Source organism: Vulpes vulpes, chromosome X (genome assembly GCF_048418805.1).
Source record: "Vulpes vulpes isolate BD-2025 chromosome X, VulVul3, whole genome shotgun sequence".
Taxonomy (NCBI): domain Eukaryota; kingdom Metazoa; phylum Chordata; class Mammalia; order Carnivora; family Canidae; genus Vulpes; species Vulpes vulpes.
In genome coordinates, this window is record NC_132796.1 from 80,415,516 (window position 1) to 80,437,500 (window position 21,985).

General features: G+C 48.0%; 1 protein-coding gene across 2 annotated transcripts in view; it reads left to right on the forward strand.

Moving 5' to 3' along the window:
* RTL9 (retrotransposon Gag like 9) overlaps positions 1–21,736 on the forward strand; it is a 48,766-nt gene extending 27,030 nt beyond the window's left edge. For both annotated transcript variants that reach the window (XM_072743862.1, XM_026014922.2), the window contains 3 exons: positions 10,568–10,720; positions 15,976–20,088; positions 20,627–21,736. In XM_072743862.1, the coding sequence (XP_072599963.1) occupies positions 16,054–20,088; positions 20,627–20,743 (4,152 nt within the window). In that variant the 5' untranslated portion in view covers positions 10,568–10,720; positions 15,976–16,053 and the 3' untranslated portion in view covers positions 20,744–21,736. The remainder of the gene's footprint in view (positions 1–10,567; positions 10,721–15,975; positions 20,089–20,626) is intronic.
* The last annotated feature ends 249 nt before the right edge of the window (positions 21,737–21,985 follow it).

Genomic DNA, 21,985 nt, shown 5'->3' on the forward strand with positions numbered 1-21,985 from the left:
TGTGAAGGTTCATGTTCTGAATGGTGGGGCACCTGGTGTGGGATGCACAGTTGGCAGCAGTTGGAAGGGAGTGGAAAAGGTGGTTGGGATCAGCTTGTCCAGGGCTTTGTTGGCCAAGCTGAGTTTTTGCACTTTGTTCTGTGAGCAATAGGGAGCCATCAAAGGTATTTATTAAGGAAGAAGAATGACAGACCAGGAAAACAACATTTTTTTTCTGGGTGCCAGAGTGTGGAAGGACTGGAAGGGAGAGAAGACAAAATCAAGTAGACCCATTGGAAGCCCATCGCAAGGTCCTCACAAGAGGTGTCAAGTGCTCTGGACCAGGACTGTGGTAGTGGAAGCAGAGAAGAGGGGCCACTCCAGGGACGTGTCCACAGGGAGAAATCACAGGGCTGGGTGTCTTGGAAGGTCAAGGAGACTGAGAATGTGACAATGACCCTGAGATGGCAGCTTGGGTCTGTGGCGATATTGTTAACCAAGATGGGGAATACAGACTTTTAGTTGGCCAAATAATGAGTGGAGACAGGTGACAAGCTCAGCTTGGACACGGACGCAGTGAGGCTTGCAAGTGGACATGTCCAGAAGGAAGCGGGATGGGAGATGGAGGCAGAGATGACACCAGGGTCCAAGTGGCACTGGTTGACCCCATAGGACCAGATGGAGTGTCTCTTCTCCCATTTACTCCCCCAGGGCAAAGGCTAGGGCCAGAGCCAGGTGTTTGGTGGGGAACACCAGCCTGGGGTGACAAGATATGTTTTTTCCAGGTGCCCTCAGAAACATCATCCCTTCCCCTCAGGAGCAGTGGCCACTTTCCAGGGCAAAGGGAGGTGTTTCGTGTGCAGAACCCATGTCCACACAGGGGCCATGAGCTTTGAATTCTTGGCGGTGGGTGGAGGTGGGGGGTGTCTTCCAATGCAATCCAATGCGTTGATGACTGGGCATTTGGGACAGAACAAATACCACAGCTACACAATGACCTCCAGAACATTCAGTGTACACAACTGAGTCTTCAGTGCGAAGGAGCCAGGAGTACATTCATGAGGCATTTCTAAAGACCCAGTCTGTATGAACCACAGTCGGTCTCCTAGGAGTCCTAAAACTTTAATTAGGCCAGGCAGGCCCCATAACCAAATCCCATAATCCCACAAATTCACAACAACAAGTTAGGCATGAGAGTTTTAGTCATACTCTGAATTTGTAAGAGACCCCAAACTGCCATCTTCTTTCTGAGCCTCTGCATGACCCCTGACCAGCTCTTCTCCCCACCCAGATCTATGTATCCAGAACAGCCTCTGTCTCTCCTGAAGCCCTGAAGACATCTATGGATTTCTTGGTTAAATCCCTGGGACCACCCTAATAATGGTTCTATACATTTTATACGCAAGAACTCATTTATTCTTCATGAATATTACAGGCCCTGTTTATGCATATAGATGTAATATTTACAGTAACAATAATAGTGGATGTTTGCTGCATGCTTAGTGTAGGCCAGCATGGTTCTAAACATGTTATAGGAGATAACTCCTAATTCCACGAGAGCAACTCTACCAGGTAGATGTTATTACTATCAATAGCCCCAACCAGCTCAAAATGCCTTGAGATAAAGGCTCTCGCCCATTTGGCACCTCAGGCGGATTGAGGTCTGCAGTCCAGATACGTGAAATTGTTCGGGGTCTTTGTGAAGCAGCTTAGAAGCTACTACCTGGACCAGTGAAGGTCCGGGACTCAGAAGGCATTTACACGTCCTCCCAGAGAGAGTCATGTAGGCTAGGGCTGGTTACAGGAATCTGAGTCCTGTGACTCTGTCCTCTCTGTCTTCTGATCCTAGAGGAACCATAGGCATGCCTTGGGGTCCATCCTCCCCTTCCCCCCGGCCAAGCGGAGAAGCCAGGAGGACTAGAATGCAGAGAGCACGCTGAGGGCATGCCTGCACAGAAAACAGAGCTCTTTCTGCCACCACACCCCTTGCAAGAGAGTGGATTCTGTAACCTCCGGAGTGGGTGGGGAGGGAGAAGAAGAGAGGAAGTGAAGGAAAGCCTCTTGAAGCTGCTGCACCGGGGAGCCCAGACAAGGGAGTGTCCTGAGGGAGGGAGGGGGAGAAGAAGGGGTGTGTGTGTGTGGGGGGGGAGAGCAGCTGTGGGCCAGTAGCTACAGGGTCAGGGAGCCATAGTTGGTGCAAGTGGCAGTGGCTAGGTATCTTTGCATGCTCCAGATGCATTGAGCCTTGCAAGAACCAGACAAAGTTTTAGGTGGAACTCTTTTCCTTTTTGTTAGTGCTTTGGGACCTGCATGCTTCTGGACCCTGCCCTCCCAGAGATAAGTCCCTTTCACTGCAGTGAAGCTCAGACTGTGTGGTTGGGGGAAGGCCAGGGAAGGATTTCATGAATCCTTAGCAGAGGTTCTATCTATTTAGTTAGCGGGGGGGATGGAGTGAAGGCAGAACTCATTGTGAGGAAAGGCTTGGGGACACTCTTACCTTGTGGGACTCAGTGGAAAAGGAGTGGAGGGCTACTTTCAGGAAATGGTGAGCCCCTGAAAAACTAGTGGTGTTAGGTCTGCAGTGTGCAGGACCATCTGATGCTCTAATCCATTCTCTGATGATGTGCACAGCAGAGAGCTGGGGATCTTAGCCACTGTCTATTTTTGTTAAGCACTTGCTCTGTGCCAGACACTGTGCTGGGCTTTATATGCATCAGCTCATTTGAACACTATCTGTGTGATCCTACTATTATTGTGCCCATTTTACAGATGAGGCTCAGGTAGGTTACATGACTTGCTCCCAGGCCGCACAGCTAGGGAGTGGTATAGCCAGGATTTAAAATCCGGTAGTCTTCCCCCAAAACCCTGTCCACTAGGCCCTAGGAAGGATGTGGGAATAGGGGAATGCCTTACAGCTTTTGGTGAACAATGCAAGTCAGTGTTATCTATCATGAATCCCCAGAGGTAGAAGTTCAATGCTGGCCCCAGAGGGAGGAAAGGCTGGGAGCAGAGTCTCAAAGCCTAATTCCCTGTGTGCTCCCTCTTCCTTAATTAGGCCCACCCTCCTGGACTGGAGAAGTGCCAGGGTTAAGGGGTGACAATTTGTTTGATTCTTTGCACTGAGTTTTTTTTTTAAACCATTTCGAGAGCCCAAGGGTGCCCCAGCAGGGGAACTGTCCTACCTTCTGTCCCACACTAGTATGTGGGAGTCTTTCTACTCCGTGTACCTCTGTTTTACAAAGTGGGTCTTTGTCTTATTACCCTAGTCCTGAGTCTCTGCCTCAGTAAGCTGCTGTCAGGATGGGATGCATCCAGGTAAAGCTTAACAGATTGACCCTCCCAAGAGGTTGGCATTTTAACTGATGCCAAAGCCCCAAGTCAAAGAATTATGTACTTAAGAATTTTCGAGCCCTTGGGAGTGGATGGGGAGAGATTTGGAAGGGCAAGGGAACGTTCTTAATACTCCTGGAATGCCATAAGGTTGATATAAAATGCAGGCGGCTGCCAAGCCAGAACCTGGATTATTTTGGTTATAATCAGAATCCATCACATAGAGCGGCCCCCCCTCCCCCCACCCAGCACTCAAGGCTTCGACAAAAAAGTCTTCCAGACCATTAACTTCCATGATTCAAGCATCTTTTTCTCAGAACTCTTTGGAAGGAGGAGGGCTGAGAAACTGCATGAGCTACTAAAGACCACACAAACAGGCAGTAGTCAAAGCAAAACCAAATTCCTCCTGAGGCCAGTTTCCTTGTAGAGCCTGAGAACTCATTCGGTCTCCACCGGACACAAGGTGAATTTCCCATTTTAATTCCTCCAGCACCCATATTAACGGCCTGAGAAATCGAAGGTAGCCATCCTTGGTCTAATGATCATCTTATACCTTTCATCATCTTATGCCAATGACAGGATTTCTTCTATGGGGCCATGTGGAGATAACAGAGCAAGACCTGCTGGCCTTGTCCCGTCCTACTTCATGGCTGAGGAAGTAATCACAAAAGCCTACAAGGACACTGAGTTTGGGATGGCTCACAGTGCATTTTCCAAATGACTTCCTACCAAAGACAGTCCTTACACTTGCCTCCAAACAAATTCTGTAGCCTATGTATGATTTGGTTTTGGTGTCAAAGGGGGGTGGTAAGCATTAGGGCCTGGCTCTGTTATCCTGGGCCATTTTGAGAGCAATTCAGGGAGCAGTCCCCAACAGAAGGGCTGAATACCATCCCCCCCCATTTGTTATGGCTTCAGGAATGACAGGCTGGCCAGAGGCAGTCCAGCCTCTCAGGAAAGTGGTAAATAAAAGCATCTGAAATGCTTCTTTCCTGGGGAGCCTGTAGGCTATTTTGGTCTCTTTCATTAAAATAGGAAGGCAGCAAAAGGGACCCTTTCACTGCAGAGCATGAAGCCTCCCCATTGTGGCAACCTTTCTCACTGTGCTGAACCACATTGCTCCTCCTTTTTTTTAAACCATGGAAGAGTTTCTAAATTCTCATTTATATCCTCCTTCTTACCACATCTTTCACTATTTTAGCAAATTGCTGCATAAAAAATGGAGAAGCCAGCAGGGGCTGTGCCCACAATAGTAGCTGTGGTGGCATTGAGGAAATTAAAATGCCAGGGGTGTGCTTCTCCCATTAAGTCTAACATGAGAAATTAAGTGTGCACAGCATTGATAAACAGAAGACCCTGAAGGATGGGCGAAGTTTCTGACATGCCTGGAGGGGGGTGTTTGGGAAAGAGTAAAGAGGTGTTTGCATTCTGTAAACTAAGAAGCAGTTCCGAAGGGTGGGGGGGGGGGGGGATTGTCAGGAATTCTTCCAACGCCATGGGCCTGCCCACACCTGAATCAGATTTTGATGACCTCCCTCGGGCCCTGCCCCTTCCCCCTCCCCAAAAGACAGTGTGAGCCGCAGTGAGCCCCGGTACTTACAGGTGCAGAGGATTTTAGGGCAGGAAAATGGAGACCACAGGCTCTTGAATGCCTGCCGAGTCACTTGCATCAGATTAGGAAGTGGTGATTGGAAGAATAAGATGTTTGGAAAATCTTATCATTCTCCTCCTCCAGCCCGTGTCTTTTCACTCCACATGCACACTCAGACCACCCCCTAGGACATCTGTCTCTCCAGGCTGCCGGGGACCTCTGTGCCCCTCACCGTGAGGGTGCTGGCAGCCACAGTGCCTCTTGGAGCCTGTGTGGCCGGGCCAGGTAGTCAGGCTCCTGGGATTAGGTTGGCAAGAGCATCTGTCCCCCAAACGGATCAGCCCACAGAAAAAGGGAGAGCGAGCAAGCCCGAAAATGGGTCCGGGACCGAGCGCTCCAGGTTCTTAGCATGTTCCTGGTGTATTCTAAAAGTGGCATCCACAGCAGAGAAAGTGTCCCAAAATAGCTCAGGCTGCCAATGCCTTGCTGAAACCTGAAAAAGAATTGCTGAATTGAAACATCTGGGTCTCTGTGGGTGTGTGATCAAAGTGTGGATTTGTTGGGGGGTGGGGGAGGAGGAACTCCAGCCATGAGCTTAGTAGAGGCACAAGGTCACCTGGGGCATGGCCTGCCTTCCCTTTGCCAACTTGCTTGAGTTGATGGCAGCGTCAGAAAGCTTGCACATCCGTGCGGAGGCAGGGGACTGGTGGCAGGTCCCAGGGCTGCTTGTTTCATCCCAGGTCTCTGATGTGCTGACACTCTAAAATAACAGCGCTCTATTTTCTGCATTTCAAACAAGGGGGACTGATACTGGGTGAAGGTCTCTTTAAGGTAATGCTTTAAAACTGGTGGAATTCCCTTTCCAGCAGATTTTTTCATTACCTTCAGCCTTTGGCTTTGGCGTAAGTCAATGTCAGCTTCTTAAGTCAACAGAGAAGAGCAAATAGTGGGGGCTCTCCATGTGACTTTGTTGGCATTGGGACAATCTCCTGTCCCTGGCTTCTGAGCAGACAGCACCTGTACATCCTTGCCAATGATACTGAGAAGGATGAGGTCTCCACCCAGACATACAATCTCATTTTAGTATTTGCTGTGATCTCAGGATGCTCTCCTTTCATCAGGTATGTTGAGAGTTTTCGGGTGATCTGCAGAGAAAGTGGGTCAGTTATATAGGAAGTTTAGCATATGTCTTCCATAGACCTGACTCGGGTCGAAGAAGATAAAGCACAGAGGTTGGGTTTTTCATTCCAGCTCGGCCTGATTTCTGCTGTGTGACTTGGGGCAGTTACTTCTCTTCTCTGGACCCTAGCTTCCACCTCTGTAAAATGCAAATAATGACAATCCCCATCCTAACCCTAACACAACAGTGTATGTAAAGATTAATGCAAAGAGTCAGAAGAATGCTATGGGACAGGCTTGTCACTCTCAGTAGATGGTGGCATTTTTTGGTTCTTCGGGGGACCCTCCTAGTTAGTAGCCACTAGCTTCCTGCATCAACATGTGTATAGTAAGCCTGAAGCATACCATCGTACTAGACACTGTGGGCTTCATGCTAAGGGTCAGTATCATTTCTACTTCCAAGGTGTGGGACTTGGGCTAGTTGCTTAACCCTCAGTAGCTCCATTTTCCCATCTGTCAAGTGGGTATACAAACTAATAATAACATAGGTGCATAATTCCTTGTCTCCAGTCCTTGCAGTTAGGTGTCTTTTAGAATTCAGGAGTTTTTGATTTTAGAAAAGCACTATGGTACATATCTGTTATATAACACCCCTAGTGGAATCTGGGGCAGTCTCCTATGCCTGAATACATTAATATTTATAACTGGGATAAATTAATAGCCTGTTGATTCGAGTCCAATTTTGCCACTGAATAAACTTGCCATAAAGTTTCAGTTTTCGGAATCTCTTAGTTGTTAGAAAGGCAGGTAAGGAACTGTGGATGAATGAAAGAAACAAACAGGGCACCTGGGTGGCTCAGTTGGTTAAGAATCTGCCTTCGGCTGAGCTCATAATCTCGGGGTCCTGGAATTGAGCCCCGCTTTGGGCTCTCTGCTCAGCAGGGAGTCTTCTTCTCATTCTCCCTCTGTCCCTCCTCTCTTGCTCATGTTCTCTCTCTCTGTCAAATAAATAAAAATTTTTTTTAAAAGAAAGGAACAAATATTTAGTGCTTGGCACATGCCAATTATTGTTTTAAGTAGTTTGTATGCCTAAACTCAATTAGTGAGACCCATAACCCTATGATATGGACATTACTGTCATAATCCCAAGGCCCAGAGAGATTAAATCACTCGCCCAGGGTCCCAAAGCCAGTACAAAATTGAGTTGGGATTCTAACCCAGAGTTGAGCTTCAGAATCTGTGCTCTTAACCGCCTTCTCTATCTAGTCCATGGGGTTCAATTGAGGCTTTAGATGGCTATAGGGGCCAGATAAGTCATTGTGGAAAAGTAGAGGTGGCTGGGTGGGTACTGAAGCAAACTGGTGAGCCAATGCCTCACATACAGAAGAAGCATATTTAGCTCCAGCTGACTGCTGCCAGAACGAGGAGCTGAGTTTTTCTGTTTTCCCCAGAGGAGCCAGAAATCCCGCTCTTTATAGGAAGTCCCTGACTTTTTCAGGGTTGGCAACTAATTTTTAAAATATGCTCAGAAACATTGTATGGGTCAAGGAAAATCTGTCTGCAGTCTAGACCCAGTCTGGGACCGCCAGTTTGCAAGCTCTGCAATGAGGAAATAGATATGAAAGTGCTTTAAAAACTCAAAGACGTCTTCTAGAAATGCACGGTCTCATTTTAGGGTTAAGCTTTTCGTTGTTCTTGTCACCTCCCCCAACCCTTTGACTGAAGACTGGTGTTCCTGGCCTGATGGAGATGAAAAGTCAGAATTCAGTGAACTCGAATGCTTCATTCCTTTGGCAGGCTGGATAAATGAGAAGCCTAGGTGTACTGGATGGGCTAAGCCTCAGAATTCCTGCCACACCCACGGGCCCCTCCTAAGGAGTTTCCATCCACAGACCCTAGCTGGGGGAAATAGCAGTTTCTTATGAATAGGTGGTTATGTTTGGTACCACGTGACCCAGCTTCCTTCTGGCAATAGCTGATTGAGCCAGGAGAGGGCATCTGATCCAGGAGCAGTCACTCTATAGGCTGGCAAGCAGCCTATGAGGGACCCCAGGATGAGAACTTGGCCCAAAAAGCACAGTTGTGACTAAATTTGGGCCAATGAGAGTCTCGCACTTGGGGAGTTTGAATATGAGCTGTAGAAAGAGGGAACAGTTGACACCTGGAGCAGAAAGTGAACGCAGAGAAGCAGGTCCCACGAATAAGCAGGAGCAGGGGAGATTACTGAGCTTCACCTAGGTGCCAGACACTTGTCACATGTTTTGTTGTTTAAAACATTCCAAGAGCCTTTGAGGTAGGTACTATTACTCTCCCTGTTTTGCAGACAAGGAAACTGAGGCCAGGTAATTAAGTTCTAGGGTTGAAGTCCAGGCTTGTTGTATGTAAAAATCAGGCTGTATGACTGCCCCCCCCCCAAGCCAGTGGTTCTTTATTTTTTTAAAGATTTTATATATTTATTTGAGAGAGAGAGAGAGAGAGAGAGGGAGAGACAGAGAGAGACAGAAATAGCGAGAGAGAGAGCACGAACAGAGAGGAGAGGGAGAAACAGGCTCTTTGCTGAGCAGGGAGCCCAATGTGGGGCTTGATCCCAGACCCCAGGATCATGACCTGAGCCAAAGGCAGATGCCTAACTGACTAAGCCACCCAGGTACCCCTAAGGCAATGGTTCTTAAGCTTTAGGGTTTCAGAATCACTTGGGTCAAAATGCAGCTTCCTTGGCTCCACCCCAGACCTACTGAGTCTGACTCTTGGAAAGTGGGGTGCATCCCACCTCCGCCCAACCTCCTCAAATCTGCATGTGCATTTTAGCAGTCCTTTTAGGGGGTGGCTGGCACAGAGGTTCCCTGATCACATTCATCGAAATTCAGTTTGGGAAAGTTTGGGGGTACTGTGTACTGCCTTGCCCTCATCTTCAAGAACAAGGTCAATGTCAACAGATGGGGCCAGACTCCAATTTAAACTCCTTGGATCTGGGGCTGATTCTGCAAGAGGATATCAGCTTGTCCTCTTTCCTGATCCGGGAAGTGAACCCCGACACTGGTTATCTCAGGGCAAGTGACAGGGCTGAGATGAATGCCCAGCAGTTTGTCTGGAGGACCCCATCTGCTCTGCAAGGTACAGAGCTCCCAGCCCACATGTGTTCACTAAGCATTTTCCACGACGAGCACAAATTGCAGGAACTTGGGGGCATGGGCAACAAAGAACAGGAGAAAAAATGACCAAATACGGAGAGATGGATTGTAAACCATGGGATTGAAAATGTAAACCTAACTTCTTCGGCCGAATGTGGCCATTCTCAGCCCTACAATTATTGTGTAAGAATTCCGTTCACGCCTTTATTAATGCCATTGATAAAAATGTTGGATGGGACAGGATCAAGGCTGGCAGCCACTTCTTGGGTTGCCGTGGAAAGAGCCCTACTCTGGCCATGGTATTGAGCCAGTTTTGAATTGATCTGCCTTTAGGAACTCTGCCTGGGAAGACGAGTTACGGTCTGAATTTTGCTTGGAGATCCTTCCGGATCAGAGACCCGGAAACAGGTCTGTGATCCAAACACTTAATGGCATCAGGCACGTATCAGACATGAGGGCTACGTCGTCCAAGGGGTGGCATAGGTCAGATGTGTTGGCTAAGTCCTGTTTCAGCATGGCTTGAATCTGAGCTTGGCCACTTTTATTTCTCTCACATTCATTCCTGCAGACGCTTTCTTTATCTAATGTGAGTGTCTTCACTTAGGCTAAGGTCAAACTCTGCTCTCCCGTCTTCTGGCCAGAGAGCCTTCCTGTATTATAGGTATTTGATCTTATCTATGTTGATATTCTAGCTCTGAATGATTCCCTAAAGCAGGTCCTTGGACAAGTGCCCACCTTTCAGGAAAATTGCAGCAGCCCTCCGTGCAATGAGAATGCCCGAGGACTATGTAGTCCGTGTTCTGTAAAGTGAAATCTATTTATTTAAACGACTGTCCTTTATTCTGAGAGGACTGCCTTCTCTTTTCGTGTTTAGAGAAAGCCCTTGCTTTTTTTTTTTCATGAAATGATAATTTGGGGTTGTTTTGTTTTGTTTCTTAATGCCTTTCCTTGGAAAAATCAAAATCCAGCAAAGTCCCCCATTTCTTTGCTTTGCAATAGCTGTGAATATGGGAACCTGGTCTAATTGGTCCAGTTTTGCCAGTACCTCGAGGTACCTCCTCTGACCACTTATGTCCTAAGTGCTTATAAATTACCTGCTTCATAATCTGCAGCAGAATCTCTCTGAGGATTGACATTAAGCTTACAGCTCTGGAGTTTACAGTATACTGGTCTGTAGTTTCCTTATTGAAGAAAATTGGGACACTGCCCACTCCTAGTCCTCTGGTATCCCTCTTGTTCTCTCCGATTCCACAGATCCTTCAGGACAGCACCTAACATGAGGCAGTTCCGTTTGCTCCTCTTATAATGTTCTTATCCCTATAGAGTTGGACATGCATATACATGTTGTTTGGGGAATTTGCAGCAGATCCAATGAAAGCGTAATTCCCAACTAACAGTCAAATCTTTCTCCTTGGAGCTCCCCGGAACACACCTACCCTCTCTTCCATATGACAGCCCTTCACAGACTTGAAGACAGTGTTGTGACTCTCCCGTGAGTTAAGAGCACCAGCTGAGTCAGAGAGACCCAAGTGACAAGCGCAGCTTCACTCTCTCAGCCGTGAGAGCCAAGGTAAGTAGCTTGATTTTATTTTCTCTCTACTTCAGTTCTTTCGCTGATTTATAAAATGGGGTTTAAAAAAACCACCCCACTTCATTGGTTTATTGGGCAATAAATAATGTGATGTATGTAAAGTGCTGCCTGGCAGGGTGAACATTCAGTAAATGCTGGCTATTTCCACCTCCCCTTCATTTATAAAGAGCCGAGTGGGCATTTGAAGCATCAGGGCTGTTGGGGAGCAAATAGGTGAGGAGAGTTTCTCCCTCCCTAATTGATCAGGGAAGGCAGAGGACCCTGACATAGACCAGGTCTTTCTTTATCATTATCCCGAGGTGGTCTATTTTCACTTAACCAGGTGCTTGTTTGCTAGGGCTGGGGGAGAGGATATTGTCGAGAATCTAGGGAAAGGTTTATTTTCAAGAGCTGGAGAGCTATTTGTTGACATATTGAACTGTCTCTTGTTTATTCTTATTTCCCCGAGCAGCTTGCCATGCAATCCCCCAAACTCAATTACCGTTTGTGAGGCGGCAGGATCATGATACCTCCTAGCCATATTGATCAATGCAGACTGGGCAGGACGTGAGGGACCTAAGAGATGCTAAGCAGCAATTTCTGGGCTTTTCTTTCCTTAGAAGGCCTCCCCTTTCTGTGTTTGTAGAGGCACTGACATTAATAGTCTGTGCCCCAAATGGACTGAGCATGCAGTGAGAACTGTGTCTCTCTCAGTAGCCTCCTTCGAAGTACGCTGATGACGACTGGTCACCAGCGACCAGACCTTGGAATCCTGGCGTGACCAGTGCCAGAATGGTTTTCCAACTGTAGCTCTTTCCACACACTGGGTTTTGCAAGCAATTGCATGATATGAACTCTGAATGCCATTGCAGCTAGAAAAAGTTTGGAAGGAGACACACCCAACTGTGAACAGACGGAGGAATGGGACTTGAGGGGATGGGGGGTGGGGTAGGCTCGGGACTAGCTTTATCTACATGTAGAATTTCAAGTTTTTATCCTGAGACCATGTTCCTAGATTATTTGTGTCATTATCAGGCATAAATAAAAGTTAGAAAAATGAGAGATTGCTTTTCACAACAAAACAGAGCAGAACAAAATACAAAATAAATGCAAGCCACTGGATACATTTTTCAGAGGTCACTACTAACTGAGGAGCCGAAGAGCACAAGCCTTAAGTGTGTTGGGAGAGTAAGGTTGCTTGAAGATCCCTAGAGAGCATGCAGGGAGAGCAGGAAAGAGGGCTAGACATAGAACCCCAGGGTAGCACACCTTTTTGCAAAAGAAAAATAACTTTTCCCCCTCAAATACAAGTAATATGGATCCATTATAGTTTGTATCTGTACAGTCTATACATTATAGAAAATACAGATAAGAAAACGAGAGAAATCCCTTTTAATCCCACTGCTCAGGTATGGTCACTGTTAACATTTTGCTCTATTCTATATCCTTCCAGATTGTATGTTTTTCTATGCAAAAATACACATAGTTATTTTATAAAAATCAGCTTGTCATTTTCAATGGCTGCTACAAATCCACCATGATTTGTTTAATCATTACATGACTTGTGTTCTAACACTGGCATTTGAGGTCATTGCCAAATTTTTCTGATCATAAACAACCATGCTTTCTAGTTGTGTGAACTTGGGAAAGCGAGTTAACCTCTCTGTGCGTCTGATTCCTCATCTGGAAATGAAGGTGATAACCATACCTGGCACATAGGGTTGTCATAAAAAGCAAGATCATGTATGTAAGGTGCTTGGCACAGTGCTTGGCACAGTAAATGCTAGCTTTCCTGATTAGGTATAATAGTAATAATAGCAGTTGCTATTGTTGGTTTTCCCATGAGTATCTCTTGGTATAGGGGAGAGGGGGGAGCTCTGGGGTCAAACGGAGCTGTGTGCTTTTGGTCATGGCAGTTCACCTCACTGGAGCTCAGTTTTCTTATCTGTAGAGTGGGAACTAATAGAACCTAGCTCACAGGGAGGCTGTCAGGATCAAATGAGAGAATGTAAAGCCCTCAGTGCCGTTCTTGGTCTATGGGAAGAGCTCAATCAAAGTCAGTTGGTGTTATTATTATTAATATTACCATGATTATTAATATTAGTTATGATTACCATCACAGTGAGTCAGCCACTGGTGGGGGGTGGAAAGAGGAAGATGGCAGGGAGTCTAGCACTTGTGGCATTTCCAGCCACTTGTCTAATTCCAAAGAGAGGAAATGATTTGGGGATCACATTGACCTGGGCCCAAATCTGAGCTTTGCCATTTGCTAGTTCTGGGACTTGGTTGCAACTTCTCTAAGCCTGTTTATCCATTTACAAAATGAAAATGGCATAGGTGTCTATGTTGTAAGTGTTGTCTTGGGTCCCAAAGGATATAACCCAAATATAGTGCTTAGCCTGAGTGGTCGAGTATTGTTAGTTGCTAATTATGAGCATGGAAGGGTTTATAAATGAGCTGAATGCCCCCCTCAAACCCTCAGACTCTGATTCCCTATATACCCATTCTACTTAAACTTCCCCCCCTGAAGGCTTTGTCTTGCTCAGGGCTCAAGGACCAATTCGGCCCCTAGTCTGGTGGTTAAAAGAATCATGATTTGGACAGTTCGAGGGCTCTGGTAAACCTTTCTGCTAGTTCTACTCTGACCTTATGCCCCAGATGTAGAAAGCAGGCTGGAGCCCTACTTCTGTGAGCAAACCCTCACCTGGCATGCTCAAGAATGGTGTGCTTTTTTGCTGGCTGTCTGTGCACCCTAGAGCTTCACAGTCATATTCTTGCCCTGTGGCAGAGACACTGGTTGCCAGATTCCGCACCGTGTATCTGACACTGGGACAAATTGGCTTTTTGTTATTACCATGGCAGGCGTCTATTAATAGCACCACGGTCCATCCTCTCAAACCTTGCTCTCCCTGCACCTGAAACTCTTGGAACTCTCCGGACTGTTGCTTGCACTCAGCCTCTGGCCGTGGCTGTGGTTCACCTTACCTCTAACCTCTGCCCACACTTCCACATTATACTGGTGACATTGCCTGGTTCCCAGGACTCCTGGGTCTGCTCAGCTGCAGAGGATGTGTCTCATTTCTGTCTCATCTCTTTAATTGCATGCATCTCCTCTTTTCCCTGGGACAGCCAGAGGTGGGCAGAGTGGGCTGGTGCAACTATTGGGGGTGAGGGGAAGAGGGGTGGAGTTGCATAGGCCAAGTGCTAAAGCGGAGCTTCTGGAGGGCTGTCAAATGAAAGGTGGCCAGAGGCAAATGTCAGAGCCTATATAGAGGCAGGAATCTGGGACCAGAGAGACAGAGCAAGCACTAGCAAGTCAGGAGCAGTGGGGCGGGTGGGCGGGCAGGCTGGCTGGCTGGCTGGCGGGCAGGAGGGGGGCGTGGCAGGGGATAGCTAAGGGAGATTGCAGAGAACAGCTGCTGGTACTGGGTCTTACTTTAATGAACTGGCTGGGCATGGGGCATAAGTAAACTGGCCAGCCTGAAAGAGCCAGGGGCGCAAAGGACATACTCTCTTCTCCCTAACTGGCAAGGTAAGATCTTCCTGGGTTTTGCCTGGTGGGAAACTGTAGCATGTTCAGGGATTTTTCTGAAGATGAGAAGTGGACATCTGTGAATGGTCTTTTGACTCATCTTTCCCATTGCACCGATTATTGGAGTAATCAAGGTGCCAGCAGGAGGCTAGTATTTCTCTTACTGTGCCCCGTTTCAGGGCTGTCCAGGCTAAAGATGGGTGGGAGGGCTGTTGATGATGTGACTAAGAGGGCGAGAAGGCAGACATGGTGGATCATTACAGTACAGTGAGAGCACATTATGGCATAGTAGGGGGGGTCGGGCATGGAATGTACCTGGTGATCTGTGTGACTGCAGGCAAATTATTAAGCTTCTCTGGGCCTTAGATAACTTGTTTGTAAGATGAAGATGAAGTACTAAAATCTCTTAGCTTTGTTGTAGGGACCAATTGAGATGGTGCATATAAGTGCCTAGTGGAGTGCTTGTCAGTCAATGCATGCTCAAGAAATGTTCACTGTTGGTCATTCTGTTGCTAGTAATCTCATTATTATTATTATGGAGGCATAATGCCACGAAATTGATGACTTTTGTGACATTGTCAAATAAGTGTTCCATTTTTGGCATGGGCAGGCTGTGGGAATGCATTGACATTGTGTGATATGTGTGTTCCTTTCCAAGCTGTGTGCCAAGAATCCCCTTCTGGGGTCACTTATGGGGGTGGGCAGGTGGGGGTGAAACTCTAGGACTGACCACCCAAGCGTCATCAGAGAAACTTGAAATCTGTACAAGCTATAGACTATTCAAGAGATGTTGGAACAGTAACTTAATGAAGTGTTAGGGATGCCAAAAGTTAGACAACCCCGAGGAGGACGTGATAATAAAATCATACAATTTTTACTATCACAGTGATCCTATTTTAGCCCCAACCCTGACTAATCTGAGAAAGCTGGTAAAATGGGAATAATACCATCACACAGGGTATCAGATTCAAACGGGATATTGCTTGCAAATCCCCATACCTTACAGTTTGAACTTGTATGCAGTTGCCTAAGTACAGTGCCTGGAACACACTAAGTGAGCAACACATGGTAATAGTAGTGGCTGTGGTGTTTGTCAGTAATGAAAATGATACACAGGATTTTCAGTTCATGGAATGCTGTGATCATAAATAGGATCTTCAGTTTGTGTCTCAGATAAGTGCCTTGCTTTTCCTGAGAGAAACCTTCAGGGCCATCAGAGTAGCAGAATGGAGACTCAACCCCGGGCAGGTCTCAATGAGCCCTAGGAACTAATGATCAGCCTGGGACAAAGGGCTTTTTCCTGCAGGCCCGCCAGTCCTTTGGCTGCCTTGTGAGTGCTCTGGTGGGACAGGAAGCCGTACTTCTCACAGTTTCCCACAAGGTGGCGCTGCTGCTTCATTTGATCCAGGCCGGCCCAGGCTCCTGTAGGCTGAGCTAGCAGAGGTTCATAGCATCTATAAATGGAGAGGTTGTGCTGTGCTGTGTTGTGCTGAGCTGTGCTGTGTGACCAAGTGGGTTGGTTTGAAAACGATAGGGGTGGAAGGGATCTTTGCTCCAGCTTTAAGTTCATTCATTGCTGCACAGCTTCTTTAGCCTGATGGGCCCATTTCTGGTACCACGTAGCTGGCAACAGGTGTAAAAGGTCTCTGTCACAAATCTTTGGTCTTTTCCTCACTCTTTTCAATACTGGCTTTTGACTACTCAACTTGTTTCCCATTTACAGATTTTCTTGCCTTTTGGGCTTCAGCAAGACTTCCTGATACCATCACTTTAGGGACTCTCTCCACATTATCTTGTGGCCATGGCAGATATGTCCATACCTTTACATTCACTCCGATTCAACAATATGCTGAGGGAAGAAAATGTTGAACCCCAAAACAGGGGGGCAGCCTTCTCTGGACCAGTACTAGAGACTCGAGCAGAGGTCCAAATCCTGCATTCCCATGTACAGCCTATAATCTCAACATCAGCGTCAGACCCTGGAGGGATGTCTGCACAGTTGATGACCTCCCCAGCCTTTGATGCCATGTCTACCCCTCTAATGGGAGCACCAAACTCTGGAGCACTGTCCCCACCACTGATGCCAGCCTCAGACTCTGGGGCACTGTCCCCATTGCTAATGCCAGCTCCAGATGCAGAAGCACTGTCCCCTTTGCTAATGCCAGCCTCAGATTCTGGAACGTTGTCCCCATTGCTGTCCACTTCAGACTATGGATTAATGTCCCCAGGGCTGATGACAATTCCCGACTTTGGAACAATGTCCGCAGCACTAATGGCAGCAGCACATCCTGCAGAGATCTCACCATTGGCAATGCCAGCTTCATCCTCTGGAGCGATGTCCGCACCTATGATGAGCACTCCATCCTCTGAAGCGATGTCCGCACCATTGATGCTGGCCCCAGATCCTGGAGAGGTATCTTCACTCCAAATTTCAGACATAAACCCTGGAGTGATGTCCACACAGCCAATGCCAGCTCCAGGCTCTGAGGCCATGTCACCATTGCAAATTACGGATGAAGACACTGAAGCAATGTCCAAAGTCCTAATGACTGCTTTGGCCTCTGGAGAGATACCTTCACTGCTAATGTCAGGCACCGACTCGGAAGCCATATCCTCACTGATAATGTCAGCCCTAGCTTCAGAAACAACATCAGTCCAGCCAACAAGCACCCAAGACTCTGGGGAGATGTCCACTCAGCTAATGTCAGGCCCAGATTCCGGAGGAATATCTTCACCGCTAATGTCAGCTCCAGGTTCTGGAGCCATGTCTACACCACTCCTGTCAGTCCCAGATGCTGGGGAGGCATCCACAGTGCCAAAGGCAGCTCCAGACACTGAAACAGTGTCCCCACTGCTAATTACAGCCCTAACCTCTGGAGTGATGCCCACCCAGCTGATGTCAGCCCAAGACTCTGTAGTGATGCCTCCACAGCTAACACCAAATCTAGAATCTCAAATCATGTCTACTTCAACAATGACAGCAGCAGCCTCTGGGGGGATGTCCACAGCACCAGTGAGAGTCTCAGACTCTGGACCAATGTCCATATCATGCATGAGAGCTCTAGCCTCTGGCAATGTGCCAACATTGCTAAAGACAGTTCCAGACTCTGCAGCATTGTCCACCCCACCAATGATGGTCACAACCTCTGGAGCCATGTCCACTGAGCAAATGTCAACCATGGCCTCTAGAGTCATGTCTACACAGTTCACAATGGCCAGAACTTCTGGAGCAGTGTCTACAGGCTTTATGAAAGCGACAACCACTGGGGCAATGTCCACACCGCGAATGAGATCCCCGGCCTCTGTGATGATGTCCACACCCCTAAGGAGAGTCCCAGCCTCTGGGGCAGTGTCCACACACCCAATCACAGCCCAAGCATCTGAGACGATGTCCACCCCGCAACTATCAGCCCCAGCCTCTGGGGCAATGTCCACACTGCAAATGAGAGCCCCTGTCTCTGGAACCATGTCTATGTCACAGAAGAGAGCCTCAGCCTCAGGAGTGACAGCTGTACCACAAATGAGAGCCTCAGCCTCTGGAGCCGTGTCCACCCCACGGATGACAGCCAAAGCCTCCAGAGCAATGTCTACACTGTTAATGAGAGACACAGCCTCAGGAGTGATGTCCCTGCCACAAATGAGAGCTATGGCCTCGGGCACGTTGTCCAAACCACTAACGACATCCAAAGCCTCAGAAGCAATGTTCATGCAGCAAATCACAACCACAGCTTCTGGAGAGGTCTCCACCATGCTAATGAGAGACACAGCTTCTGGAGCTCTGTCCGTCCGGCAGATGACAGACATCGCCTCTGTGGGGATGTCCACACCACTAATGCGAGCCCCAGCCTCTGGAGACATGTCCATACCACAGATGACAACTGCAGCTTCTGGAACGATGTCCATGCCTCTAATGGGAGCCCCAGGCCCTGGAGGAATACCCACAGCATTAATGAGAGCCACAGCCTCTGGAAAGATGCCTAGTCAGCCAATGAGCACCCACGACTCTGGAGGGATGTCCATGTCGTTCATGAGATCCATGACCTCTGGAGGGATGTCCTCACTACAGATGCAAACACCAGTTTCTGACATGATGTCTACACCAAAAATGAGAGTCCCAGCCTCTGGGATGATGTCCATACCACTAATGAGAGCCCCAGACCCTGGAGAGATGTCTGCACTGCTCACAAGAGCTTTGTCCTCTGGAGAGATGTCCCCACCACTAATGAGACCCCCGGTGTCTGGAGAGAGATCCACATCTCGGAGAGTCCCAGCTTATGGAGCAATGTCTATTCCACCAATGATGGCTCCAGCCCCTGGGATGATGCCCATGCCACAAATGAGGACTGCAGTCCCCAGAGCAGTGTCCACACCGCTAATGAGATCCACAGCCTCTGAAGTGATGCCCATGCCTCAAATGACAGCCACAGCCTCAGGAGGGGTAGCCCTGCCACTAATGAGGACCCCAGCCTCTGGAGCAACGTCCATGCCACAGATGATGCCTGCAGCTTCTGGAGAGATGTGCATGCTATCAATGCGAGCTCCAACCTCTGGAGTAATGTCCCCCCCACTAGTAAGAGCCCCTGTCTCTGGAATCATGACCACACCACTAAGGAGACCTTCAGCCTCTGAAGCTGTGTGTGCAGAGATATGGAGAGGTCCAGCCTCTGGAAATATGTCCCCTGCACAAATGAAAGCCATGGCCTCTGGAGAGATGTCTAAGCCATTAATGAGAGCCACAGCCCCTGGAACGATGCCCATGCCATTGATGTCAGCCGTGGCTTCTGGAGACATGTCTGTGCCACTAATGAAAAGCATGGCCTCTGGGGCAGTGTTCGCACTGCAAACAAGAGTCACAAATTCTGGATCCATGTCCTTGCCACAAACAACACACACAACTTCCGGAAGGATGCCTGCACCACCAATGACAGCCTCAGCTTCTGGAATGATGTCCATGCCACTTGTGAGAGCCACAGCCCCTGGGGGGATTTCCGTGCCACAGATGAGGAGCCCGGTCCCAGGAGCCATGTCCACACCACAGATGGCAGCCGCTGCCTCTGGAACGATGTCCATCCTGGAAATCAAAGCCACAGACTCTGGAGAAACATCTGCTTCTCATGTCACCATCACAGCGTCTGGATCAAAGTCCACACCACGCACAACTGCCCCAACCACCGAAACAATGAAGCCACCACCAGAGGAAGTCCCATCCTTTGGCATGCTGACCCCAGCACTCTGTTACCTCTTAGAAGAACAGGAAGCAGCCCGGGGTGCCTGCTCGGTGGAGGAGGAGATGGAGGTCAATGAGGAGAAGCAAATGAAGGGCTTTTTGAACGACTCCGAGAAAATGGCATTTCTGGTGTCTCTGCATCTGGGGGCAGCGGAGAGGTGGTCCATCTTGCAGATGGAGGTAGGAAACCCCCTCTCCAATGAAAACAAATCCTTCCTGAACAGATCACAGGGCTTATATGACTCTCTCTCCGAGATAGACATCCTCAGTGCTGTTCTTTGCCACCCCAAGCAGGGCCAGAAGTCCGTCCGGCAGTACGCCACTGACTTCCTGCTGCTGGCCCGACATTTGTCTTGGTCTGATGCCATTCTACGGACCAGGTTTCTGGAAGGACTCTCGGAAGCTGTTACCACCAAAATGGGCCGGATCTTCCTGAAGGTGGCCGGCAGCCTAAAGGAGCTGATAGACAGGTCTCTCTACACTGAGTGCCAGCTGGCTGAAGAGAAGGATTCCCCGGGCAGCTCCAGCCAGGTTCTGCTGTCAGCCTGTAAACGGAATAATGAGGAGGCAATGGAGAATGAACTGAACTCTTATCAACAGACTGAGGAGGTAATGATGGGGAAATACATTCAAGGGGAGTGGTGGGGAGTGATGGGGAATGCTCCTTTGAATAGAATAAGGAAGAGATGAGGGGGAGATGTTGAGCTTCTAGCCCATAACCCCCAAGCTGGAGTTTCATCAGTGGCCTGGCTAGGCAGTTATTTGGGGGTGTATTAACCACTTTGAAGCAACTCCCCAGCTCCTGTTCGTGGGAGCCTGGAGTGGCTAAAGGTCTATGTCTTCTGATTGTGAGGGAACCAGTTGGGGCCCAACTCTCCAATTATCCTAAGGGAGGGATCATCTTTGGGGGGGCTGAGTCTTAACTACAGGCACATGTGTTGTGTACCCAGATCACTAGGGAAATTGGCTAGCCTAATCCTCGGTCACAGATTATGCGCTAACATGGTATATGGTCAAGCCAAGTTTCTTGAACTGCTAAGTTACTGACAATAACCATGCAGAACTCCCTTATCATAGTAAGTGTGGCTCTTACCTCTGCTGGTTTTTGTTTGTTTGTTTGTTTGTTTGTTTGTTTTCTCACTCCCAGCACCAGCATGTTCCCAAACGCTGTTACTACCTGAAAGAGCATGGAGACCCTCAAGAGGGTCTGCATGACCACCTTCGACAGAGCACAGGCCATAACAAGGCCCCCACCAACAAGTAATGCTTTCTGGAATCTTCTCCTGTGATGTCTGACTCCGCTGCTAACTTGAGGACTGGCTCCTGGACCCATTCCATTCAATTACATCATAAATCTTGTGACCTTCCCCCTTCAACCTCCCCCTCCAGGCACATCCCACCCACCCCCCAACTCCCAGTTGTTTGACTTGTCCTTCTCTTTTACCCCACATGCCTATGACTTGCCCTGACAATCAGAAGTGAGGACTTCAAGAGTGTTTGGTGTGTGAGGTTCTGAACTCCTATTGCCATTGAGGCCAGCCCTAGTTCCTGGTCCAGGGAGCAGTCTAGGCAGGAGAAACCATATCCTACCTCAAAAACACCTTAGAGTGTCTTGCCACATGTCATCAGGCAAACGTGAGGAAGCCCTGGTCCCATTTCACCTGGCAGGGGAACCTATAAGGAGAGTGATGCCCACTCCTAAACCACCCTTTTCATATGCCCCAACTCATAGCACCCAAAATGGGTCTCTAGGGCCCTTGCCCTGTTAATAGTCTCCATCTTGAACCATTCATTTTGACCCACAATAGTAATCATAGTAATGGCTGACATTTACTGATTATGTATTATGTCACAGGTACTGGGCTAATTGACAAGCACCATCTCGCTACATTCTTATCATAACCCAATTTGTTCTTGTGTTGTCAATTTATGACTTCTTGATCTGTTGTCTATGGCCCTTGTTTTGTTTCTCAGTGTCAAATTGCTAGCTCTGACTCTTGGTGGCCCCCTCAGTAATTAAGTGCCCCTGCTCCCCTTGGCTATTGTGCTTCGTGGCCAGCACTCTTGATAAAGGTCTTGTCTTTAAACAGGCATAGATAGTTAGAACTTACTATGCACAGTATTTGCCTTCAGGTGGTAGGATTGTGGGTGTTCTTACTTTCCTCTTTCTACTTCTCTGTACTTTCCAGATTCTCTGCAGTAAGCATGTATTACATTTGTATTCATAAAAGTCAATAAAGTTCATTTGTGAAAAACAGAATTAACTGTGGCTGACAGAATTTGATTCGTGGAGTCCTTCATTCAGTCAATATTGGTTGATCTAACATGTGTCAGCCACTGTTTTAGGGATAGATAGATAAAAACCCTGATAGAATGAAAACTCCATTCCCGTTGAAGGGGTAATGAGTGAGAAAACACATATGTAAGATGGACTGAAATAATGGTAAAGGCTATGAAGACAAGAAGTCAGGATAGTGGGGAATCTGACACTAATAGGGCCAATTTA